The sequence below is a fragment of the Halichoerus grypus genome, chromosome 6, assembly GCF_964656455.1.
Source record: "Halichoerus grypus chromosome 6, mHalGry1.hap1.1, whole genome shotgun sequence".
NCBI lineage: Eukaryota > Metazoa > Chordata > Mammalia > Carnivora > Phocidae > Halichoerus > Halichoerus grypus.
Genome location: NC_135717.1, coordinates 13272480 through 13299311, shown reverse-complemented (window position 1 = coordinate 13299311; position 26832 = coordinate 13272480). Strand labels below are relative to the sequence as shown.

At 48.2% G+C, this 26832-nt stretch overlaps 1 protein-coding gene and 1 long non-coding RNA gene across 8 annotated transcripts in view; one reads left to right on the top strand and one right to left on the bottom strand.

The window, feature by feature from the left end:
- Positions 1-26832, bottom strand: part of AUTS2 (activator of transcription and developmental regulator AUTS2) — a 1103469-nt gene that overhangs the window by 5346 nt on the left and 1071291 nt on the right. For 2 of the 7 annotated variants that reach the window (XM_078074506.1, XM_078074513.1), the window contains 12 exons: positions 22397-22868; positions 21009-21262; positions 19730-19971; positions 17988-18032; positions 14665-14760; positions 12150-12221; positions 10920-10949; positions 9196-9267; positions 5705-5846; positions 2585-2662; positions 1589-1672; positions 227-449 (listed from right to left, as the gene is read on the bottom strand). In XM_078074506.1, the coding sequence (XP_077930632.1) occupies positions 227-449; positions 1589-1672; positions 2585-2662; positions 5705-5846; positions 9196-9267; positions 10920-10949; positions 12150-12221; positions 14665-14760; positions 17988-18032; positions 19730-19971; positions 21009-21262; positions 22397-22868 (1810 nt within the window). The remainder of the gene's footprint in view (positions 1-226; positions 450-1588; positions 1673-2584; positions 2663-5704; positions 5847-9195; positions 9268-10919; positions 10950-12149; positions 12222-14664; positions 14761-17987; positions 18033-19729; positions 19972-21008; positions 21263-22396; positions 22869-26832) is intronic. The other 5 variants (XM_078074507.1, XM_078074508.1, XM_078074510.1 and 2 more) reach the window with 5 other exon arrangements.
- On the top strand, positions 21194-22370 carry LOC144382225 (uncharacterized). Its single transcript, XR_013448734.1, has 3 exons — positions 21194-21330; positions 21431-21683; positions 21962-22370. It is a non-coding gene; the product is annotated as an uncharacterized LOC144382225 (long non-coding RNA).

The window sequence follows — 26832 nt, the reverse complement described above, 5'->3', positions numbered from 1 at the left end:
GTCTGGTCGGGAAGTCCTCGCTGCGCTGTGATTATAGCCCTACGGTGGGGTGCACTAGGGGGCCGAGGGGGGTGCTCTCGGGGACTGCGGGGCCGGCCCGGGCCGAGCGAGAAGCTGAGGCCACAGGGCCAGCCGGAGCACGAGGCTGGGACGGGGAGGGGGGACGGCCGTCCTGGGCACACAGCGGGCTCCCCCAGTGGGACTCGAGAACGGGTTCTTTCCGTACCTTTCTTTGTCATCTTTACTAACAGATGAGTCTCGTTTATCTACATCTCTATCTCTGTCATGAGCTGCAGCGGACGCGCTACGCTCCAGCTCCCCTGGCTTCAGCCAGGGCGGAGGGGTCGGGAACGACGGAGGCGTTCGGTGTAGCCGGTTCCAGGGTTCGTGAGGGTTGCTAAAGTTCTGCACACTGGGGCCATCCTTGTGGCCGAACATTGAGTTGGGTGCTGAAATGGTGAAGTGGAGAACAAAAAGGTTTAAGAGAAATTATATAATCTGCCGTAATGAAGGTACTTACCAAAAAACTTTTAACAGCACTCAGAGTTAAAATGAATACATATTATGGGGAGCTGGAAAAGGAAAGGAGATTAACAGATTCATTAGAGGAGTGCTCGTCCTACACTGGAGAGGTAGCTCACAGCTTTTGTTCTTTAACCAAAGGCGATGGGGCGGGAGGGGAGGAGTCAAGAGGAAGGGGACCAGACAGGTGTCAAGAGCGCCTGATCGAACACGTCTGGTGCATGCAGAAGCCCCCAGCATGCAGAAGGGGGTACTCTCGGGGGGTGACTCGGATGAACAATGCTCGCTGCGGAGGTGCGTTCAAGCTCATCCTCGACCCACAACCCCACTAACGGGACTGCCACTCTTCCCGCAGCGTTAGCGGACGCAAACAGGTGTCATCAAGCCTGGACGTGACCTTGACCTGAGCAGACAGGTAAGGTCTCCGCGCAGGACGGGACTGGGAGGGCACACTTAGGGCTGCACTGTAGGCCTCCCGTGCCTGGAGACCATGATACGTGGACGGCATGAGAGAAAATGGGTTGAGCAGTGACTCAAAAATGAGCAGGTGTTACACCTCTTTTCCCACTCGAGATACTTTTTAGTAGAAAATGACACGATCCTCCCAGAATATGGAGTACGAAACGCTGCCCACTCTTGGCTAGCCTCAGCCCGGTACTGTTTTCCTGCTATTTCTGGTTGTGTTTTCTCAGGGCCACTAGTACCAAAGGTGAGGTGAATGTCACAGCGGTTTCCCCTTCCACCGGGAGCTGTGGCTAAAGTCCTGGAGGGCAGGGATGGGAAACGGAGGAGACTGAGCTTAAGCGACTTCATGGAGCTCCATCATGACATCACCTCTCCCGACGCTCAGTAACACACGGCAGGAGCGGGCTTCCTTTGAAACACCGCCATCCACGTCAATGCACCCTTCCCCCTGACTTCACCGCCGAGGCCTGCTTCTCCGGATATAACCTAATCTGTTTCCCGCAAGGACAGTTTCCTTTTAGCTAGAAAGGTCTTGAGCCATAGACAGATCAGAGGAGACACACAGTCCGAGGCAGATTTTTAAAAAGTAAGAGGTACTCACTAACTGAAGGATTTCCGAGTCCCCCGAAGGCATTACCACCAACAGCTGCGAGGCCAGTGAACGTGGATGGACGGTTAAAAGGCTCTGCGAACAGATCGGGAAGAAGGAAACGGCTGCAGGACTGGCTGAGTGAGGAGCGTAAGAGCTTCCTGGGAGTGGGAAGGCGATGTGGGAGCCCTGCCCTCTCTACACCCGGACCCGAACCGTCCCTGATCGTGCAGAAGGTCTCACTGCGCCCGGGTCTGGGCACTGGACTGGCAAAATATTTACAGGAGCTGTTTTTCCAGAAGTGTGCATTTTGCCCCACTCCTCTTGTGCTGGGGTGGGGAGCATTGCTCCAGCCCTCCTGCCCTGCCCTCCCGCTTCGGGGAAAGCACCCTGTAGGCTCTGTGAGAACAAATCGGAGGACATCTTCAACTACGTCTCCCAGTGATGAGACTGGGAGGGCGCATCTGTGAAGACCCCCGTTGTCACGTGTACCCTTGCCCACACCTGCCTGTACACTCGAAAAAAATATCCCAAGAACAGAGGCCACAAATAAAGCATGTATCCTTGCTAGGAAAAGACAGATTCACCGTGAAGCGTGAGGGGATTATGAAACAGCACGTAACGTCTCCTTGTAATGTCATCTTGCCTCTCCTTCCACCTCCCAGAGGTGGACGGGGGCGAGAGCTCACCATCTTGCCCCAGTGGGCAAGAACAGGCTACTGTACATGCGGACCCCCGGGGTACCGGGGCACGGCTCCTTCCCACTGTGCCATCAGTCACCTCGACGGGATCACGACTGAGCACACGTCCACTACTTTAAGACTGTGGTATAAGAGGTGCCGGAATCCCGAGGATGGATGGCAGGCGTTCAAACTCCTCCACGAACGCCATTATCACCCTAAGTAACCACTGAGGTATCTAGGACGACAGCCAACTCGCCAGGAAGCGCGGCAAACCAAGGTTTTTCTGAGACACACATGTCATTTCCCATCACCGATGGCAACTCACCCAGGTGAGCGGCAGGGTTAAGGAAGTTGCTGTGATGGGGGGGTGGCCCAAAATGGGTCCCGGTTGGGTGTGCAGCACCTAGAAAGTCAAACATGACAGAATCAGACTTCCCAGAAAGCCAACTCCTATCACGCAATTGGCTCCTAGCTACCTGAGGGTCCCATGAGAAAATGGGAGTGAATACGTTAAAATAAGGACATGGCTGAAGTCCACCCAGGCAACACGCCAGGAGACGACATGTTTTCTGTTAGGTAGCAGAAAAGAAGGGATGCCCTTCTTCCAAGTGGGGCTGGCCACCACCCAAAAGAAGTTATTCCTTTGAAAAGACATGGACACACAGTATTCGAAGCATGGAGAAATATCGCAAGGGGGGTGGGCGGGGTCGGGGGTGATTCTGTAACCAAGTAAGTTGGAGGATCAAACACCAAGGCACAAAGTGTCAAGCGAGGTTCTTCACTTCCTGGAGCCGTTAGTACGATCCCAGGCTCACTCGTTCTCTGAAAGGGGGACATTTGGCCACGGGATACTTTCTTCACAGAGCGTGTTGGGGGGCAAGTCTTTCACTTTGAGAAACACTGATCTGGAAACTACATTTTATAATCCTTGGCTCAGGAGCGGCTGTCCCACAGCGGTGCGTCTGGGTGGCCTGGCTCTGGGCCCTGCGGAGCCCCGGGACCGTGCACCGCATCAGGTTACGGGCGATCAAGTCCTCCAAGCAGCTCTCCAGCTTCGGTGCCAGGACAAGCCACTTGATTCCTACATTTGTGGACACCGACAATCTGCTAACGGACTCTATCTGCCCGAAGGGGACCTCAGTTCAAGGTCAGTGGTCTTCTTTCCTTTGGTTTCCCCGTCATCCACATCTCCTCCACTGTTTCATATTCTGCCTTAAACAACATGTATTTCTTTAAGGAGCCACATCCTCCTTGTCCTGGAAGAAGGTGGGAAAGGAGAGAGGGAGAGAAGGAGAGAGAGACAGGGTACGCGCCTGGGAAGCAGGATGATATTCGTTAAGAGCCGAGGGCGTCCGGCTGGCTTGTTATGGTGCAGCCGACGCGGGGGAGACGTGCTGTTGGGGTGGCAGGCTCGGCTCTGGAGACCAGACTGGCCGGGCTCACCTGACATAACCCCTCCTGAGCTGATGTCAGGCATGAATTCCCAACAGGAAGCTGAAGAGTGGCTGAACTGAACATGTGTGTGTGAATTATACACACCGGTTCAAAGTTTCACCAAATTACCATGGGGGCAAAATCCAATAGTGCTTAGACTGAAAAAGATGACCTTCCGGAATGGATGTATACACGGGGCCTCAATGAACTGACTAATAACTACTAATAACTACCAATGAACTGGTCCTCTTGCATTTTGGCTAAGCTCCTATAAACAAGTATAAATTCCCTCAGGAAAGCAGATTAAATGGAGGAGTGTGTTCCCCCCCCCCCCGCCCTGACACCCTACGAACTCAATTTATGTTCTGGATTGCTGTTCCCTGCACCCCAAGGCCTTTGTGGGGCCTCGGGTGTGGAGGAAGCCGCAGAGCCCCGGAGGGTATCTGTCACAGCTGCGCACTCTCCGAATCGGAAGGCACCCGAGGACAGGAGTTATCTGTTCGGCCCTAGACGGTGGCTTTGCCCAGGCGGTGCCGAAAGCTACTCCATCTCTACCCAGAGAACACAGCCCAGCATATTCATTAGGTGTTAACAGTGCTGCCAGCTAAATAAAAATCTGGCCGCACACTGTGTAGTACAAGCTAATTAATGCTTCGATGAAGATCGGAGCTTCGCTCAGCCCCACGCCCCCAGGGGTGCCTTGCAGTTCCAGAATTATTGAAGCAAAAGAAGCCAATTCATCCGCTTGGCTCAAACGGAAGCCAGGGAGAAATCTCTCTATTTCTCTCCAAAAATTGCTCTTCACGTAGCTCCGTCTCAGAGCCTAGGTGCCATGGTAACAAAGCTTTCAAATACGTCCCTAGACAGAACTGACAGAGAAAAACCTGAGACCTTAGCAAATTCCATCCACCCTCAAGGGTGATTCACTTGCTTTGGCAACAAGGCCCATTATAATGATGATTTCCTGCAATGGGGGAGCCTCCCTCTTTCTGAATGGAAGAGCCTTAGGTCAACCAAGAATGAGTCCTGGGTAAAAGCCTGGGAAGGCAGCAGGCAGGATGGATGTGAAACTTGTTCCCTAAGGACCAGAAACAGGGAGCCCTGTGCATTTTTATGTCCAGAAGAATAAATTCTACTTAGCATGGTGGGTACACAGTTACGAAGCTTACGAGCTCAGTGTCGCCATTAACAAGTATTGAGGCCAAGGAGCTTCAGGACTGAATGAGAGGGAACCTCGGATACCAAGAGGAGAGCTCTCGCTTCCTGAGAGTCCTTATGGCCACTGTCCCTTGTGTGTATGTACCTGGAGTGGAAAGGGGTCACCCCGACCCCCAGTCCCCATGGCCCCCGCTCTGGCATACTTATGAGGCATTCGGGAGGTTAACGAACAGACCACGTAGGTATCTAGACCCTGTCCTGCAAATTTTCTGCATCACTACAACCAGCCAGGGAACAGCACTATGTTCCGTAGCAGAGAAAACCAGCCACCCACGGGCTGACCCTCCCCATCACAGACCATGCCACCAGCAGCTCTCTTAATTCTGATTTCTTCATCCTCAGACTCTTGGAAAAACAGCACGACCGAGCATCATGGTGCAGAGAGCGACTGAGCGCTCTGTGGGCACCAACCGTAAGGACAACCACATCCTTATACAAACCCTGGCACTGTTTGCTATCGACGTGCCCTTGTAAGCCTTCTGATCTTTTTCAATAGCGTTTGACATGTTTGTGAGTTATACTGGTTTAATATAGAAGCAAATAATGAGCCGAAGCAGTATGAGTCCCCGAAGAGAGAGATGATCTTTTTTCTTTCTTTAATGAAAGAGGGCATATCAGTGAAGAAGGGTCCATCTCCCTAGACGTACTGATGTCGCCTTGCAAGCTGGCATAAACTGTGTTTTTTTGTTTTTTTTAAGGGAGGGATCGAGCGGCGGGCCCAGAGCACAAACATCATTTATTTAGCTACCTGCGAACTCAATTTCTCAGCTCTTTCCTGGCGCTCTGAACTCACCAGCAGCAGAGAACAAAGTTGAAGGCCGGGCCAGGTCATGGGGGTGGTGGATGGCTCCAAAGAGGCTGGGGCCCGGGGGGCGGCTCAGGAACTCGGGTTTCAGTCCGAAGTCCAGCTTATGTGGGTCTGACTGCATCTGTTTCTAAAGCAGCAAGGGGAAAAAGAAAAGATGAAACCCCAAGAGGAATGGCAGGAAAGAAAGATATCAATGAAGAGGCAGAGACCGCTGGAGGAGACTCTCTGAATGGTGCGCTCGGGCTCTGCGCTGGAGTCAGGTTCAAGTTTACAGGTGCTGCGAGAAGAGCAATCAACACAGCATCTCACCCTCACACGCCAGAAAAGCAGGTCAACCCACGCGGGGCCAGTGGTGCCCGCCACTGGACGGTACCTGCGTCTTTGAGGTTGTACGGCTTGAGGAATAAAACCACATCCGAATTATTCAAACCGCCACCACTCCGAAGTAGTTTATTATTTGCTGTAAAGGCCCATTTTGGCAAGTTTTTAAATGATAGTATTTTAAAGCTCATTTTATTAGGAATTCTGCATGAATAATCTGCTGTGTAAATTAATTGTTAATGACTCTTTGCTGTACTCTAATAGATCACAGTACATTAGTAACTGGAAGTGATGAAGAAATATTTGCATGCCTACAAGCTAATGTTCAAATGATCATTGTTACATCTTAAAAAAAAAGGAATGCCAAAAACAAACAGAAACAAAGTAGGGATATTCATTTAATGCAGGGGGTCTTTTCCCTGCCTCTGCCCCGTGACTTCCCGAGGAAGAGAGCATCGGCCCAGCCCAGTGAGCCAACGAGAACTTCTCTTGCTTTGAATGCTTGGCATCAGCGGCCATTGCTCTGTTTTCGTCCATTTATATATACACATATCCCCCCTCAAGCTACTCTCCGTTCACCTTCCTCGAAGCCTACACAGACTAGCTCGTAATTTCCTCCCTTCCCTACCCTGGCGTCATTCTTGAGGCCAGCAGCCCTCTCGAACATGGATGCCCCACGTTAACTCTCGGGCACCTTCTCTCCGAATCTCATGCCTCCCCAGACTAAGCTTCCCTCCCCTCGCCACCACCTCTCCGCCTACCGGGCTCCCATCCTTCACGGCCCTTCACCTGTTTCTGACTCACTCCTCCAATCTCTTAGCTTTGACTGATGTTTATAGTCCCTTTGGGCCCACGCCACCTCAAACTCCCTCATGTCTGCCCTAAACACATCCCTGTCCCACTCTGTACAAGGAGGTCAGCAAGGAGACAATCTGAGCTAGCTTGTGTGAGCGTCAGAGACAAGAGAAGTCTGCCATTCCCTCATTGCTGAAGGCCGCCGTCCCGCTCATCCAACCATACCCATTCAAAACAAAACCAGCCTGATCACTCCAAGCTGGAAGCGATACCCCTTGGAAGCAGACGGCACGTTCACGGTTTTTTATGCGCACACGGATATGCTCACTACTGAAAGCTAAGCAGCTAGACGCCAGGACAGATGAGTGCCCCCTGAGCCTGGTACAGTTAGTAATCTGCAGGTCGTCGGCTCCTTCAAGAAATACTTGGGGGGAGGGGCACTAAAAGAATGAGGAAATGAACATCACAGAGAAAGGGGACAATGCAATTTCTGCTCAAATCCACAGGGAAGCCGCTCGTCCAAGCTCCACTATAAAGTAATAGCCAAACCCCAAACCAAAGCTTCTAATTCACTATAAATCTATAAAAATCTTTTGAGTGCCTCTTTCAATTTGGTTGCCAAATTATTTAGCACTAATACCGCACGGTACACAGCACAGTTCCATTAACCACAACTTAGGTCCATGAAGCAAAATGGAGCTCGGGATTACAAAGAGTTTGCTAGGAAGGCAGGATGAGCAGCTATCTCGTGTGCAAGAGGTCTTCCTAATTGAGTTGAGATAATGAAACTTTTAGTCACCGGGGACACCTTCATGGGAAAGAAGTTGCTAAAGTGGCACATACAACATCCTTCACCGCTTTTAAGCAAAGGAGCTACAAAGAGGACGTGTCTTACCTACCGATCCGCCAACCACATCATCCAGAACAAAAAGTGAATTGAACTTAAGCGTCAAAATCTAGTTAGCCCTCCGAGCACACATATTTGCTCACGAAGCTAAACCATAAGGTTTCTAATTAAACCTCGCCTAACAACAAAGTAAAAGTGAACAACACTCACTGATGGGATGTTAGGAGAAAGAGCAGGTTACTTGGCACCAAAGCAAAATATCTTAGTGACCTCATTTACTGAGGCTGGCTTTTTAACTTTCCACTAGGTTGGTTTTTAATTATTTTCTTAAGATTTTATTTATTTAGTTGAGAGAGAGTGCAGGAGCATGAGTGGGGGGCGGGGCAGAGGGAGAGGGAGAAGCAGACCCCCTGCTGAGCAGGGAGCTGGACGTAGGGCTCGATCCCAGGACCCTGGGATCACGACCTGAGCTGAAGGCAGACGCTTAACAGACTGAGCCACCCAGGCGCCCCTTACTTGAGGTTTTTTTTTTTTTTAAATTATGTAATCATTAAAAAACAAAACATTTCTGGGATGACTAGCTCTCACTTATTGGCTTCTTTTCTTAAGCTCATGATGGCTCCCAAATGCTGTTAGCACTAAATGCTTGTTTGTGAAAAAAATGGACGAACTTATTGGAATTACTTGATTGGTTGTTTTCTCCCATTTTTCTTGGCACGGTTTCCCAGACGGTAAAATCTGGACTGACCAAAGTAACTGACTTTGGTCCCTAAGTCAACCAGTGATGCCTTATCTGGTCACCTACAGAAGGCTCTTGACCTATTCCCTGCTGTGTCACAAATGCCTGGTAAAGCACAGACCGTATTCATCTGTATGATGAAAATACAGACAGAAGTTTAAGCAAAATAATCTGCGGACAGATAGGGTAACAGGTCAGAGTGGTTCTGGCAGGTACTGAGTGAACTCTAAGCTCTGTCACTGGTCATCGAGACGACTAACGCCAGGTATTGAAAGGTCACTATGACATTACTTCTAGAAGAGATTTCTTCATAATATGCATTGCTGATGGAAGTTCAGTAACATCACATAGGGTCAGCTTTTCAAAGTCACACAGTGAAAAGAACGCACCAATTCTTACAGAAATGACAACTTTCATGTATACTTCTTCCCAGATACTATGCATTTTCCATATAAACACTTGGTTGCGATAATTAGATTCTCAACCCCCCCGCCCCCAGGATTTAATCTATGTTTAAGCTCTTTGGATCACTACGATAACAAAATCGTCTAAAAAGATAAAACATCAGAGAGTTATCAGTTTATTTCTGCTTTGTAATTTTGTGGGTGGTTTCCCTAATTAATACTACGGTTTCCCAATAGTGTTTCCAAGAGAGACTGGACCCTTCCTGCCAGAGGGTCTTTGGAAGCTGTCTGGATGCCTCCTCTGTCAGGGGCTCACACACCCGCAGGCCGTCTCCCCCTCCCGCCGCCGGACAAGGACCACGAGACTGACCTTGACTTTCTGTTGGTGGTGGTAGATCTGCCAGGCGATGTGAACATGCATAGCACACCACTTCCCTGGTTTCTGGAACAAGAAAGAGCACCGCGGTCAGAAGGAGGACCTTGCAGAGAAAACCATCTCCAACTTCTCCGAAGCTTTTCAGCGGCTTTGGGCGGCAGAGGCTCTTTTTCACGGAACATGAGTGCTCAGTGCCCCCCAAGCCGGCTCCACCCCTCCTCCACGGAGCCCGAGCTGGTGGTCACTGCTCCCCAAACCCTACTTGACGGGGACCTCCCCGGTTACCAGGGACAAGATGGCAAAAGCCTGAGCCTCACTTTGTGTCTTTCTTTTCTGATGGCAGCTGGCAGGCCTGGGAGAGTGGGAGGCCCTACTCAACGCAGGCGGCCACGCTAGGATGCAAATCGGCTGTTCAGAAGAGCTAATTAGCGAGTGGCTGTGAACCGGTTCAAAACAAGAGAGGCTACAGAAGACCCTGTGTAACCTCCCCCCAACGCTGTTTCGTCCTCACCCCCAGAGCGGAACAAAGAAATTCACATTTTTACTGGAGCCCAGTTCCCACAAGAGCTCCGCTAAGAGTCAATGACCCATTCGTGCTGGTGGGCGCCGTTCGTTCCCAAGCGAAGAAAGAACAAAGGAGAGCGCTCATTCCTGCCCACGCTCTGGGCCTCTGCAGTCGTCACGTCTGCGAGTGGATCAACCCGTGTGTCTCGTGGTCCGGGCGCGTCTTGCTCTCGGGGCAGAGGAGTAACTGAGTGTGCCATCTCACCACCCGGAATGGGGAGACCCCCTCTTTCCAGTCCATTTGTATTCTTGCTGTGTAACCTACTCATCCGCTCTAAACGTGCGCTCGGTAACTACAGGATGCGTGAGAAGAAACACTGCCCCAGTCCTACATCAGCAAAGGGCAGACGCCTCTGGTTTCTACGTTAAGGAGCTGTTTATGAAACATACACTTAAGTGTATGTTTCACAAACCCAAGTCTGGGTCAGTTCTCTCGTAATGAAATTATGGGTCATCTGAAATCACCTACATGATAACACAGTCCTCCTTTGATTCTCTTTGGAGAAATGGAATGATCTGATTATACGTGCCAGACATGGGATAAGGATAGCAGGAAATCTCTCCATCCATCTTCCAACCGACCATCCATCTTTCACACCTACCCCCCCACCAAGTAAGTCAGTCATCTCTTGGCCACTCTCCAGACCACTCAAGACGTTAACAAACTCATGCCTAGAGTAGCCCATTTCTGTACCAGGGGAACAGGTCGGATGGCTGTGAAGGTCAACACTACTTACTGGAGAATGAGGCAGCCACCAGCCAAGATAAATACATATATATGCGCATATATATATCTGCTAGGTGCAGAAGAGACAGGAGAACTCGGTGAAATCCCGATTTCTGCCCATAGCGTCAGTCCTCCTCCATATATCCCCCTACTCGTCAAGCCTTTTAGCAGCACTGCCAACAAGAAACTCTGTCTCATATGAATGTTTTATCTGTTTGCTTTCCCTCGGTGGCCTGGCTTCCTCCAACACTCCAAGCGACACAATTTCGGCCATTTTCAATCACACCACCTGAAAAACCCAGCCACCGCCATCCCGACGTTTTATTCCAGCATTTCTATGGCTTGTTGCCTCGGAATGGATTTGTATTTTTAACCCGCAGGGAGTCAAACAGAGGTTGCAAAACAGTTCTAGAAGGAGCGTTCTTACCCTTAACATAGGTCTGAAAGGATCTGTCAACTGTGAAGAGAAATGACAACTTGGTTACATGCCTGTCACTCAAACAATTGCTCTAATTAACAAATTTGTAGTGCTTCGTTAGGAGGGGAAATTAAAATGTTAGAATTTTACTTTTAAATGAAGCCCTTTTAGAGAATAATTAACCCATTTTCACACTATCAAAAGTGCCAAGTGTCCCCTCCCCCACTTCACAAGCCTGGGTACATCCACACTGACAAGCCCCCGACCAAGTTTAATCAATAGCAATTTGCCCTCTGGCAACACGATTTGCTCATATTACGCATCTGAGGAGCTCCACTATCTCGAGCGACCCTTCCCAACCCCACCGCACGGGTTCTAGGGCAGAACGGCCTCCAGACCGGAGGCTTGTAAGGCTGGGTTCTACCAGGGACCCGGGGAGAACTAGGCTGTCTTTGCCAACACACTTAATTTGATGACTGCCCATTACTTACAGGTTATGAGATCTTTTTTAGACGTTCACTAACCATCAGACAAATACCTACGTAACTGAGTCATTTTAAACTTCTACCTAACTCTGGTCCTCAATTTCTGACTGCCCTTACCCAGGGAAAAAGAAAATACTGTCAAAAGTAATCATTTGTCCACATTTACTACAAAGGCGAATGTAAATAACAATCCACCGGACAAGACTATCTGTTATATTGTAGAACTTCCAATTCTTTTCCAAAGTCGGTAGAGGTGTGCATTATGAACGGATGACAGAAGGGAGATTCTGCTTAGATCACAGGAGGATGCTTCCCGCATTAAAAGTAGAGGGCCAGGAGCGCTGTGTGGTGACTTCCTGACCCCAGGACAGCAGGGAGAGGGTCCTGTGACTTCCAGGAAGAAAAGCGCTTACAGCTTCTTCTGTGCGACAGAAATTTAAGGAGACATTGACAGACAAGATTGGTCGAACAGAAGCTACACAAGCTAAGAGTAAGAGTGTTCACTTCCTGGGCTTGGACCACAGGACATTTGTCTTCTCTCCCACTGGCGAGTCACTCCCCTTGTGTCATTTAGCCACAGTGGAGCAGGGGAGATTTTTGTTTTCTAAGCATGACTGGCATTTTCTTCCACGAACTAGAAGGGACAGCTAAAATAGCAGCAGAGCTAAAGCAGAAGTGTGCCCCGGGCTGCCTGTCCCTCGGAAACAAACACGCCCCTGGTGTTACCCACGTCCAAGCCTGACTTTCTACGTACCCTCGGGTCCTTTTGGAGCAGAGTGTGTGGGACTGTCCCGGGTCGAGCAGCAACATCGATAGGGTTGGATGTCTACAAATTAATCAGACCACAGCTTAGGAGGCACGGAACACATGACCCGAAAAGCAAGATCCTTCTTTCGTTCTAAATTACAGAAGTCAAACGTTGATTCTGTTTGTTTGTTTGTTTGATTCTGGAATACAAGAGTTGACAGGTGCATACTCCCCAGTGATCACACATGCTCTTCAGGAGGCCCTGTTCCCTCTGTTCTCAAGGGACCCTGACCAGAGTCTACCCTGTCTAGGAAAGGCATCAGAAAGCAGAGAGGGGGACCATGCCACATCTGACTGTAATAAAAACCAAAGGACCGGAAAAAAAAAAAGGGGAAGAACACACGAAAGCACTGCCCCCAAATCCCCATCTCCTTCCGAGTTACGGATGGCCCTGTCATGGCGTTTTTGCTTTATCACCGAGCATTCTAAGAGATGCTCGAGTGAACGTCACGGCAATGTGCTGCATCAGGTGCCTCTCATCAGAATAACTGAAAGTGTTTTGCAGACATTAAGCGAACTCTAAATTTTAACTGGCAGACAATAACAGGGAATTACGCTCAGTAATTACTCATTAGCAGTGGTGGAAATGGGACAAGAGGACCTAATTTAGGGACCGCACAGACCTACTATTAAATGATTTCTACAGGGATGCTGCTGCTTCGTCTGTCCTCTGCTGCCACCATTCTTAAATGTCATTCATAACAGTAACCTTATCTACCGGCTTTTGTCCTTTGAATTGATGGCAACAACAGGAAGTCTACTTCCGGCGCACGCGGTCCTTACTTTCTAGTGGATGAAAGGATTCAGAACGTTTTTCACCTGGTATTTTATTTAAGAAATCACAACTTCTGTGACTCCCCTCACCCCAGGAAGTGAACGCATGTGGGAAAAGAGCTCAAGTTTAGGCACAAAGCTTGCCTATATAAGAAGAAGGAAAAAAAAAAAAAAAGAATGGAAGAAAGAAAAGCAATCAGCGGCTGTACAACTAACAATTAAGCTGGAGTTGTTAACAGCCTGATTTGCATACATATGAAGAACTCCGCTAATGAACTGCAATCTACATATTCAATCAGTAAGATGGCCTGGAAAGGCCTATTTCAACACCAAGAGAGACACTTTCTTGCCCAGATGTAGATTTCTGTGTGATTGGATAATTGTGAGTGAGGGAAATAGTCTAATTTATTAAATGACCTAGCTGTCTGTTTGGGGAGGCACCAGAGATTTGGTGCAACCCAGAGGGGACAGACCAGGGTGGGAGGGAGGAGTGAACAGAAGCAGACCGGGGGAAGGGGTTGAAAAATCACCACTGGTTCATCCGAGATAGGAGGGGTTGCCCACGGCCATCATTAAAGCCCCGGGTAGAGATAACCTGGCCTATAAACTACAGTCCCGAGCAGGTAAATGTCATTTCTAAGCTGTAGCTGGTCCCACCCCTAAGGCTTTTAAATTTCTTTTCCAATGTCTAGCTTTGAGGCAACATGCCTTTGGGACTGGCCCCAAGCTGGCGTTTTTTCTCTTAGAAATGAGTTGGGGGGGAAAAAAAAAGCGAAGAAAACCCAAATCACACAGAGCAAAATTTCCTACTTTAAAAATCTGAGAACGGTTACTAACGTAACTACATTTTACTTTTGTATAAAAATAAAGTAAGGGCTATAACAAAGTCACATAAAGGGAGGGTGTTCAGAGAATCACTCCTCAATATTGACCTTTGGAGACAACTCTAGCCCAAGCCGAGTAGAACACTGACTAGGTAGAAAAGGATTTAGTTATTGTGAAGGGCAAAAGGTTAATTTCACATTAGGCTGTAAGTCTTGACCTTGGCAAGTGTGACCGTGGCTGAGGGAGGACTGAGGCAGGGCAGAGGGGCAACAGGGGTACATGAAAGGGTGGGTGGCTGCCCTCCACCTGCAGGCAGACCCCCTATTTGCAGACACACAAGGCTAAAGTAGCAGAATGGGGGAGATGAGCAGAAGCAACTTCCTTCACACAACCAGAAGGATGAAATTTTAGTTTAGTTTTAGCAAGGTTCTATTCCTTGCTATTCAAATCAATAAAGGCTCAGCTATGCATCTTTGCTAATAATATATACCGCAAGGACAAGTTGGTGCACACGAATCTGACATTTCGTACATCTCCTGGCCAGAAGCTTTTGTCCACAATACTGGTGGAAAAAAAATACATATACGTCTTCTGTACATCTTAAAGATTACAGGAAATCCTAGCTCAACTGAGATTACATGGGCAGTACAGATTGAAAATTAAATTCGGGCTGAGGTTTAAAACTCAAGGGGCTAGCAAAAAAAAAAAAAAAAAAAAAAATACTCTCCCTCTAATCCCGATGGTCACTTTGGATTAGAAAAATTAGCCACTGGGAGGCAAGAGGCTGTAGAACCCACCCGGCCGCCTCGCCTGACGCTCTGCTTGTAAAGATGTCTGTGTGTTTTCATAGTCAGGTTGCTTACCTTCGGCTGAAATGCTCCTTGTAGTGAACCAAAAGGGCCAGTGGGTGGAATCATAGGGGGGATGCCCGATACTGCAGGAGGGTAGGAATGGAAGAGCTGTGACCAAAGACGGGGAGGGGAGAAAAAGATTTTAGTAGGAGGCAAATGATATATTCCAGTTCCCTTCCCATCGAACGACATCCACATTAGCAAGCCAGGTAACACCAGTTTGATGCTATTAGTCAAGAAGCCATGATGAAATGATCACACAGATGTGCCACGAATGCTTCACTTAAAAAGTTAAAAGTAGTTCAGAATCAATCAGCCAACAAATGATGTCCCAAATGAGGATATCATTAGAAAGGGAGCTTTTCTAATTATTAATTGTTAAATCAGATAGAAGACCTAAATGCCTTGAGATTTTAATGCGCATCAAAAACAGGAGGGGATGCTGAGCCAAATAAGATGCCTGGAAAATTACAAGTTAATTAGAAAAAGGAAAAAAAGAAAAAAAAAAGAAAAATTAAGAAAAAAAAAGAAAAAGAAGCAAGTCTTTATGAGTTCCAGGATTTTATACCATTAAAACTCAATTAGTACTTTTAGATTTTTAATAGTTTGAGGAAATGAGAAAATATTCACAATCCTTGCTTCATTAGGTTGTTCCAGAAGTGGTGGTTTCAGAGGACAATTTAATTGTCTCGTCTCAAATGATGACAAATATTTGTGGGAGGGTAAGATAAAATGACTGTATACACTCCCAATGAAGCTGGTTTTTTCTGGAAGATGGACACGCTCACTGGGGGCTGCTCAAGCCCAAGCCCTTGACGGGTCTGACCACTCAGTGAAGGGGGAAGAATGATTCTGAATTAAGAATATGAATTTTCTGGAATTAACCAGTTTACAGGGGACACGATGGAGGAAAGAAATATACGGCCATACTGAAGACAAGGCAAACACAGTTCTTCCTCCTCCTAAAACTCAAATATTTCTGAGATCCCACTGCTCTGGTTCCATTCACTTTTGATCAAACCACCATGCGGACACTACGTCACCCCCCCCTTTATGGTTGCGTAATATGTCGAAAATACAATAATAACTCAAGCTTTTCCGCATAATGACTTTACGTTAGCTATTTCTAGGTAAGGGCTGAAGTGCCCATTTCATAATCCTGTTTTCAGAGCATGTCCTTTTCTGTTGGTCTTTATTTCATTTTGCTCCCTCCAATGATGCAGCAAAGTTTTTCAGACTAATTGATATTGAACTAAATCCACTTAAACAGTGATTGCAAGCCAAGTGCCCTCATTTAAAACTACTTTTAAGTCTAAAATTGTGTTTCAGATACTTGAGTGCACTGCATCTTAATTCCCCTTATAACGTCCTAATCCCCAAAGCGGGAGAGACTAAGTACTTCACATATTATCCACTATAACTAATAAAACGAAATAACTCTCCCACAGTACACTGTATGAAGCAGAGTAATTAAATACATGCCACACTAAAACACACTCAAATTTCTATTACTCTGCCTCCAGGTGGGGAGTATTTCCTTTAATGTTTTCAATAAAAAATTAGATATTTTCACCATTTTCCTTTTGCTGTAGTCCATTACTGACCCTCTTAGAATACAGCTAACTATACCCCCCCACCCACTTGACGAAAAATCTTTAGTACCTAAGTAATAAAACATAAACCTGGCAAAAATTCAGGCCTCTCGGCTTATTCTCCGTCTTAAATCTAGGACCCTCTGTGGAATAAGCTTATAAAAAAGCACTACGCATTTTGTGCTAGGGAGTAAATCTGAGCCACCTGTTGAGCATGCTGAACTTCCTCTAGGAATGACTTTGTTAGCTAGTCCTTAATTTAAATCAGTGAATACTGACGAAGGGCAGAAATTTGATGATCATCAAGGATGGCACCATTCATGGGACATCCCTAAAGAGGAGACCCACGGGTTTACTGGATTTTGCACGTCCACTTAAAAAATGCTTTTCTGGGGTGGCCTGGGTGGCTCAGTCGGTTAAGCGTCTGACTCTTGGTTTCAGCTCAGGTCATGATCTCGCGGTCCTGGGATCAAGCCCTGTGTAGGGCTCTGTGCTCAGCAGGGCGTCTGCTTGTCTCCCTCTCCCCCTCCCCCCGCTCGCTCTCTCTCTCTTAAATAAATATTTTAAAAACAAATAAATAAAATAAATAAAAAGTGCTTTTGTATCACAGCCGAGCAAAAAGTGTCAGAACAATGTGGGGGCCCAGGCACTTGGATCTACTTTCCTCTTCATGAGGAGGCTTCCTCACGTTATATCTGCATGTCTCTGGAGGAACTCATTCTTCATTATTTCTGCTATTTTGTAGTCCTGACTTCTCAGCTACACTCCGGACTAAGACAGTGTCTAATGATCTGGTTCAAAGTATGGATGAATTCACAGGCTTTGCTGACCTGAGGAGCACTTCTTTCCAAGCAAGCATAGTTGAATATGGTGGACCAACATGGTTACAAGCACTTATTAATTTTTCTTTCTGGTGTCAATTAAAAAAATAAAAATAAACCACTGAGCAAAGAGACTTGCAAAATTTCAGGTAAACATGATGCAGTATTCACTCCATAATCAAAATATCATGGTAAGATGTTGAAGGTGTTTGTGTTTTAAAAAAAGTCCTCGTCTGATGTCTCTACTGAATATATAACTTAGGTTGGTACCAGTTTAAGTTCGAGAACTGAACTCTTTAAGATGGGATAAAATGAGTATTTTTTTATATAAAGAAGAATGAGTTTAAAGGGGAAAAAAATCACAGATTTCCATTATAAGCCCTTCTTTTATTTAAATGATATTTTGGTTTTTAGTTGTAACAAGCTCAGGAGAACAATACCAGCCATGTGGGAGAGGGCTCTAATTTCGTCAGGAGGAGATGAGAACCTGCTTTTTTGAGGCACCGAGGAGTCAGAAAGATTAATGACATTCTATTTGGAAGAAATCATTCAAGTTGAATTCTGGGAATTTTGTGTTAATGACACTTCGGTCAATGACTGAAATCCTGTGATTTCAGAGTCCCCTGAAACCATGGTGATTCCACTGTGGACACCCCACTCTGAGGCCAGATGCCCGGCTTCCAGTGAGTTCACCTGCACTTTCCAGTTTTAGGCATGCTAATGATCTTTTGATTCGGAAGACGGATACTGCATCGTTACCAGAAGCAAACGTCACAAAAGCAAGCATCCAAAGTGACGAGGAGCAATGGGAATTCTTGCAAAGATGATTAAGGAAGGCTGCTAGTCATTTACTGATCTGTGGCAAGAGCACAAAAATGGAAAAGCAGTTACATTGAATGGGTAGCATGGTAACAAGACTCACACTGTGCCGGTAGAATGGGTCAACTTTTGTAGGGTATTTGTCAAACTGTAAAGGGATCAAAGCAAAAGCTAGTTACTTAAAGAGTCTACATTTCTGTTCACTGCTTCAGCGGAGGCCGCCCTAAGTCAGCTTCTCTGTCATTGGGCTGTCATCCGACTCCATAACCTCGCTGTATAGGAGGGAACCCTTCTCGACTCCTGAGTTGCTCCGACAAGAAATGGAAAAGCAAAGTGAGAACCCATACGGTGCATTTAGGCCCTGGTCGCACGAAGAGTGTCTTTCTTTCTGGTCTGTTTTTAGAGACTGGCACAAACCAGACATCTCAACTGGAGAAAGAGGCAATTATTCAGATCAATCAGAGAGAAGTGAGCATTTGGTCTAATTCATCCAGAGATTCCTTGTTTTCATCTTCCCTTTGGCAGAAGAACAAGTACATTCAGCCACCTACTGAGATGTATTACTCCCAAATGGAAAGGCATCTGGGCGAGGTCTTAAAACTTTTCTTTTGAGCAGAACAGAGTATACCTCTGCTTCCGCTAAATAAAGTCAGCTTCCTCGTGCCGTAACCCCCCCACCTTAGTTAGATTTCATTTATCTGTGTAACAGCTCACTCACGCTGCCAGAAACTCTTCTTCAAGATAATAGGCCCTTAAAAATATAACTGTTGAAAAGTATAATTCATCCAGAAAAATGATACAGGATTTGTTATAGGAAAAAATTTTGATCCCAAGGTCTCATTTCTAATATTCTCCTAAATAAATTTAGAAAATAAACTTCAAAATCTACATTTAAAAAAATTAAGTTGAACAAAATAGGGAGGGGGAGGGAGGAGAGGATGCAATTTTTGGTGGAGCGTGTACCTCTTAAAATCACAGAATTCAAATCTATTCTCACCATGCCGATACTAAATCAAGTATTTCCTTGTATACTAAAAATTAAGTAAGTAAAGCACCCCAGTACTCACGGTGGCAGACACGGCTCTATCTCAGAATATTTAGCACCCTAATATGGCACTATTCATTATAGTTCATAAGTTAAAAAAAAAAAAGAAAAATCCTAACTGGTTCCCCCGGCATGTGCTAGACCCAGTCGAGACCAAGACCATGTCCTCGTCAGCAGCATCTTCTACCACAAGATCAAGTTCTGCCCCTAGGGGCCCACAGCTCCCTGAGCACTTGCTGACAGAGCAGGATACCAGCCTGGGGCACCGTCTTACGAAACACAAGAAAGAGAACCCCCCCCTCAACAAAACAGGCTTCGGGGAGCCACCTGAAAGAGCAGGGGGTCACGGACACGGTCCAGGTCTTCAGGCGGCTCTCTCTCCTCCTCGGCCCTCCTCCTGACTCCCAGAATTCTACGAGCGCTGATCTGCGAGGACTTGGTGCGAAGCACAGACAGGCACCTTTCTGTAAGTGGTGGCAATCCCCCAAGGTGCTCAAGAAGACAAAACTACCCTTTAAGAAGTTAACTACCAGCAGTGGATGGGACGGTTTGGAGGGCATGAGAATACCCCCTCCCCACGCACACGCAGAGCGCTCGACAGAACCTTCTAGAAAGAAGCGCCCACCTGAGGCCCTGGGTTAGCGCTGCGGGAGCAGGGCACACTCCCTTCTCCCCAGCAAAGACGGACGGGGCTGAGGGAGCCCCCTAAACGGCCACCGCTCCCCATCCCATCTCCTGCGCCCCGACAGCCCATGCCACCCAGCTGCATCAAAAAAGAGTCGTGCTCTACTTATCCTCACATTTCTGCCCGGGGTACGCACCATGGGCGGTGCTGGCGTGGGCATGATGGCGGCGGGCGGGATGGCGTGGGGGAACGGCGTGAAGGTGTGCTGGTGCGTGTGCTGGTGCGTGTGCTGGTGCTGGTGCTGGTGCTGGTGGAACTCGGTCCGCAGGTAGGGCGGGGGGCCCAGCGACGCCCCACGGTCAGCGCTCTGGGAGGCCAGGAAGCGCGTGTTCAGCTCCTGTCGCAAGATGTCTTGCTCTGGAAAAGAAGGAGAGGGACAGGATGACGCTTTCTGCCCCGTCAGTAATATCCTTCCGGTCAGGACATCTGAGTACCTGCCCAGAGGGGGACGAGGACCAAGGGCGCCCCCGAGAGCCCCCGTGCCCCCAGATGGAAGGGGACCACCGACCGGAGGATCCTGACACCCAGTCACAATCGGATCGTGTTCTTCTAGGCGCTCGGCTTTCGGGGACAGGCTCCAGGCCGAACAGCCAAGAGGCTGATTTTCAGCTCTGTTAGTGTCAGCTCAGGGAGCCAGGGCCTGGGCAGTCACCCACCCGGGGCTCGGCTCCCTCATCTACCGCAGGGGGACGTTCATATTGTGCACGTTGTGGGCTGTTTGGGGGGGTTCGAGGAATGAACGTGTTTTTATGCGTAAGAACGGCTGACTGCACGCTGATCTCTGTTACCACAGCCATGGTCTCGTGCCTTCTTCTTCAAGGGGGAATTTCTGCAGCAGGGTATGACATGGCTGTGATGGCCCACACTTGGGATCCCGGCCTGATCAATACAGGGGAGGAGAAGAGGGGCCGACACCTAACACTCGATTTTGGTAACACTTAACGCTCTGGGCACGAAAAGTGCATCTTCCCCTCTGAAGAAGGGAGAAGGCCCTCCTCATTGAAAACAAACCCCTTAAACCAGGATGGAATTCTCAGAGCCTGGAATGGAACAGTCTCTGGGCCTGGCGATGTTTCTGTCCCTCTCACGGGAGCCCAGGCGACAGGGCATCTACAATCCGTGCGTTCCCACTCAGTGGGTGAACTCAGTTGGAAAAGCCTCCTGACTTCCAACAAACTGCTTCCCCCCGGCAGTTGATTGGGTCGGTATGGTGCTGGTACATGTTCTGGCTGAACTTCAGCCCATACAGGGCTGGAGGAAGGTTCAAGAATACATCTAACAAAGCAGGAAATCGTCAAAAGAGAAAACCCAGCCCCAAGGGGCAGCACAGACAGCGAGGCCACCAGCGGGAGAGACTGGGGGTGGGGCTCGGCGGGCAGGCTCCTCCCTCCTACCTGAGTAAGTGCTTCCGGCCGGGTGTCCGGGGACCTGCAGACTCCCTGAAGTCAGAGGCGGTGGAGGAGGCAAAGCCGTGGGAGGGGCAAACATATTGGGGTGATGTGAGTGTGCGGGGGGCTGGAGGGTGGGCGTGAAGCTGTGCAGGGGGCTGTGGTTGGGCAGTGCGAGGGGGAACGGGGAGGCTGAGGGGTGGTGAGAGATGTGAGGAGGGGCGGGCTGAGTCTTTGCTGGAGTGCTGCTTCTGCTACTGCTGTTGGAGCAACCACCAAAAAATAAAAAAAATTTAAAAAAAAAAAGGAAGAAGAAAGGAAAAAAGAGGTAAGACTTTTATTTTCTTAAAAAAAAAAAAAAATCCTATCTCCCTGCCCAAAGCCATTCAACACTTTCTCCTGCTCCTTCCTCTTTACACTCTTAACAGACCCTGCCCCGGGGGAACACAAGAAGCTTCTGCTAGGATCACAACCGCGGACAATAGGAGCTGAGGCCCCAGAGCTTTGGCCGAAAACCCAGGTCCGCTCCCCACTCTGCTGCCAAGTTCTCGTCTCTGCCCCAGGAGCCCTGCGCCCTCACATCCTCCACTAGCCACATGTCCTACAGTTTTCAGAGAGGAGTAGAACAGTGGCCTGAGCTCCCCCCGTCGGACCGTGACCCCCTTCAGTGAAGAAGCACAGGTAGGAGGTGAACCAGGGAGCCCCTGATCACCGCTCTGGTCTGGGGGCCACGGACATGAACTCGGGGGCAGAACCCCGGCGAAGGCAGTTTCCTTCCCCTGTCCTAGACAGGAAGCAGCAAGCCCCAGAATCCCCCTAGTCACCAGGTTGTCACAAGGGAAACAAAGTCACAAGAGTCCTGGGAGGTTAGAATTACAACCCCCGGGGCCAAGCAAGGTTTCGGTCTCCCTTTCCTTGGCAGTCCTCCCCTGTGCTACTTTGAAAACTCTCCTTTGTAGTTTGGCAAAGACGAGGCAGGAGAGAGCCTGGATCTCCACCACGGGGCTCCTCGTTCTCCAAACGCAGCCTGCTTCTCAGCCTCTCGGACCGCCTTGGAGGTCCGTGGTAATAGAAAAACCTCAACCAGAAACCTCCCTGGCCCTCATCTTCCTGACTCTGGAGTCGCAGGTAGATGGAGCATCTCTGAGTCGTCCTCCCTCGGAGGCAAATGGCCTCCCTTCTAAGACTCTCCCAGCGCTGGGTGCCCCTCAGGTTTCTGCGCCAGTTCTCACGCATGCCGCCCCTTCCCTGGGCCCTCTCCCTGCCCTCCGGGCTCTGCTTCCCGAGAACACAGCGACAGTGTTTGCAACAAGAAACACCAGTCTCCTTGGGAACTCCTTACCCACTCCCACCTGAAGAAGGAGGCAACAGGCCAAAAAAGCAGGTTGGCTCACCTTAAGCTGTTGAGGCTTAAGCTACTGCTGTTGTAGGCTGACAATGGCTGGGAGAGGCTCTGGGACGAGGGGTGGGCCTGCACAGGCGGGAGGCTCTGATGGAGCAGCTGCGCAGGGGACTGAGGCCTCGGCGGCCTCTGCACTGGAGGCTGAGGGGCGGGCTGAAGCTGGGCCTCTGGGGGCGCCTGTGGTGGCTGTGTGCTTGGACGTGGGGGCTGAGGCGGGGCCTCTGTGCGCTGCACCAGGTCGGGGTCTGGAGAAGGAGCTCGCGGCTGGGGCTCCGCCTGGGGCTGGGGCAGCGGCTGAGGGACCTGAGGGCAGGGGTCTTTAAGCACCAGGGGCTCAAAGATCGGCTCTTTGCAACAGTCCTGGCTCTTCTCCTGGCTTCTCTCTAGACCCGATATCTTGGGGACAATCGGCCCCGCATCCTGGCTGTCATGTTCCGGGAGCGTGCCAACAGCTAACTCCGGATCTGTATGGGGGAGAGAGCAAAGACAAAGTCACAGGCAAGGACACATGAGTGTGAAACATGGAGCAGAAAGCCAAGTCCAAGCCCAGACCCCACAGTCCCACCAACACGGCACACGGCCTGGTGCCACGTCCTGACGTGACCGCTGCGGGACATGAGCACACCGCGACCAGGGCCGAGGGTAGATGGGCAAAGGCGAGCCGGCCGCAGGAGGCTGCGTTCCAGAAAGCGGCCTAGGCCACCAGAGTCTGAAAATGCAGGTTGACTTTAATCCTGACAGGGCCTTTTATGCAGCAAAATTAAGAAACAATAGCTGACGAGTTGATTTTTTCCCTTTTCAAATATATACAGTTCTTGAATATACAAAAGAGCGGTGTTTTCAAACAGCGAGTGAAGCAAATGTTATTTAACCACACACAGATGTTTCTTCTTGGCCTCGCCTCTTCCCCCTTTCCATTCTGACTGATGAGACACACTTGACATTTACAGAAATAATTTCGTGTTTGGCAAGTGCTAAACTCTGGTCAAACGTCGGGCCTCCTCATGCTCACCAACTGATCCTAGCAACGTCTGAGATCCAAGGTGCAAACATGAATTCCAATCAATTTACAGCCAACTACACATGCCAGACATTTTAAAGGGTCCTGCCACCTCTCTGGACCACTGGGTGCAATGCTGAATGCTGACGCTAAATCTGGATGTATAATTTAAGTGAAATTCCACAACCATGGAAGAAATGTAGAAGATACATGCTCTTGTTATGAATTAAAAAGATAGGCTTCTCTGGGTGCCTGGGGGGCTCACTTGGTTAAGCGTCCGACTCTTGGTTTCGGCTCAGGTCACGATCTCAGGGTTGTGGGATCAAGCCCTGTGTCGGGCTCCGCGCTCAGCATGGAGTCTCCTTGCGATTCTCTCTCCCTCACCCTCTGCCCCTCCCCATCCCGCTCACGTGTGTGTTCTCTTTCTAAAATAAAGTCTTAAAAATAATAATAAAAAAAGAAAAGCTATGCCTCTCTCCAAACCTCCATGCCACACCACAAAGTGGTTATTTGATTAGCCCGTAAGTCCAACTCTATCAAATCCTCTAGCAGAAGAATGAAAGACAAATGTGGCATTAAATAGAAAGAAATGCCCCGATTGGTGAGTAAGTACTTTTGTATACATCTAGGGGGAGAAATGACCTTTCCCACATCTTTGTGCTAAAAAAGCCATCCTTTTATTATCATACAGCACAGAAATAGGAAGAGAACAGATTACAATATTCTCCAAAATGAGGATGTGTTCCAGGCATTCCTCAAGAAACTACTTTGGGCATGATCTTTCTCTTCCAATCTCACTGTATCAAGTGTGAGAAATATGTGGTATTCTCCCTGGTCCTATCCATTTCTGCCGATGTCCTCTCGGGTACACATGCTTTGCCATTTTTCTTCCCTGGAATTTGCATCAAAGCAACCCGTTATTTTCACTGTTCTTTTGGTAAAAGAGATCAAACCTGTGACACGCACAAAAGCAGAAACGAACTGGGTTTATAAACAAAGCACATTTTTGGCTAAAGTGACCTTGGCTCGCTTTATGCCTCACAGAACAGCCTGGAACAAACGCACTGACGGCATATGAAAAGACAGTAGTACCCTCCTTGCGTGTCTCGGCTCCAAGGATAAAGCATCCAATAAGGCCCTGGTGAAAAGTAACTCTAGACTTCTGGCGTCCCACTCACGCATATCTCCATCCAGTGCTGTCCGTCAGAACTCTCCTGGGAAGATTTTTGCTTGTGATAAGCTGAGACTTTAGGAATTCCCAAAAACCTTCGTTTCTAACTTGAGGGCTGAGAACATCAAGATTCTTGATGGGGACAGACCCCACACAGCCAAAACTCCTAAATCATGAAAGAAGACCCTTTATCTGCAGACATCCACACCCAGAGGTCCTGGCTCGGCTTCTCTTTCAACGTTTTTGCTACCATTTCCACAAGATTACCATAGCAAGTACTTACATGAGCTCAGCGAGATACACAGGCTTCCCACAATGCAAGAGGGTTAGTTAGGTCTGGGGCAGAAGCACTAACACCCCACACATCCTAACCGCACAAAATACAAGAGATTCTCCTCCGTGAGGGGTGCTTCCCACTCTGACGCTCAGACGGCTAATTTAGGATTATAATGCCTACTATAATGGCAGGAACACATTTCTATCCTTTCCAAGGGCTTTGTTCTCCCTGGACTGGGATGGTGAGGAATAAATACATAAGTATTTTCCATCTCGTGACATTTAAATTCAAACTCATGTTCTCCCTCCGAAAGTCAGTGTCCAAAGTTTCTCTCTGACATAAAAGAAAGTTTCCTCTTCCAAGGGACACCACCCAGAGGCTATCAACTTAGATTTTCTTATGCCAGTAAGGAAGCACATTAGAAACACACAGCTAAGTGCTTCGTTTATGTAGCCTGACTATATTTATCTCCTTGTTCTTTATTTAATGGGCTTCTAGAATGTGGACAACACAGCCAGGGAAGTTTGCCGGGGGCATGGTGCAGGCGTGGGCTCGCTTCCCAAGGTTCCGTAAAGGCAAACAGGGTTGGCTTTCGGGTCTCCTCTGTTGTCCCACTGTCGTTGTGGGTTAGCACCAAACCGGACACAGCCAGAACGAGGGGAGCAGCACCCAGACTGGGGATTGCCATCTCGGACAATCAGTGGGCAATCACTCTAGTGAGCCCTGTGAATTTCTACGGGATTGTCTGTGATGAATGACTCAGAGAGGACCCAGAAGCACAGAATTTCGGCACAAGACCAGAATCTGGGAAACCATCTCAGCACTTCTCAAACATTTAAAATGCATACAAATGACCTGGACATCTGATTAAAATGCCGAGTTGGAATCAGGAGTTCTGGGGTGGGGCTCCAGAGTCTCCCTTTCTGAGTATTTCTCAGGTGATACTACTGAGGCTTGGACCCTTCTGTGAGAAGCAAGGAACTTATCCAATCCTCTCCGATAAGATGGGGGGAAAAGCCCCGAGAAGTTAAGCAACTTGCCTGCTGGCGGTCACCCGGCTGTTTAATAAATTAGGTGACTTTCGTTCTAGTCCCAACTCTGGCCACCACTCGCTGCTTTTTCTCTGACTTCCACTTTGCTGCCCCCTCCAAAACAAAAATCCTAAAGCAAAGCAGGAATCCATTAAAATATTTGGTACAATGAGATAGTGCAAAGGGTTAGTTAGGAAAGCTACAAAGAGTTGTGGGAGCGGAGCACTTCAGCTAAACCTGAAAGCTATCACCAGTCCATCGATGCCCCGTTGCTGTGAAACCGCAAGCAAGGCAGTGGCAGGTTGTAAGGTTGGTAAGAACTTTGGGGCTGAGACAGTTTCACGACTCCCCATTTACACGAGTCTCTTGAGGCACAGATTAGGCGTCATGCGTTTTTGTGGCTAATCGGTAATGCATTTCCTTTTCTTTTCAATTATTCAATAATTAAGCTTTTCCATCTTGACAGTCAATTTGTCTTACTGTGCTTCTCCAAAATTGGCAAGAACACATTAAAAAAAAAAAAAATCATTTTGTATTGCTCTGTGTGCTCTGAGTTTGCCAAAGGATGAAATTTGCTGAGGTTGGAAGAAGTAAGAATGTGCAAATTGACTAGTCTTATTTACAAGTTTTACTCATTACATTTTGGGGTTTTAAAATCTCTCTTCTGTGATTATAAAAATAGCACATCGTGCTTACAATATAATACATGCAAATTAAAATTACACTGCATAGTGTACAGTACAAGGGGTGGATCTGCTACATGTAAATTGTATCTCAATAACCTTGACTCAAACACAATATATTTTTTAAAAAGGTAAGGGCAGATTAAGAAAAATTTAATTTTGATCCAAATTTGATACAAGTTCCCTGGGGAAAATGGAGCTTGCTAGTACTTTACTAGTAGAATAAAAACCTACAACTTCTGTGGAGGGCAATTTGGCAACATTGA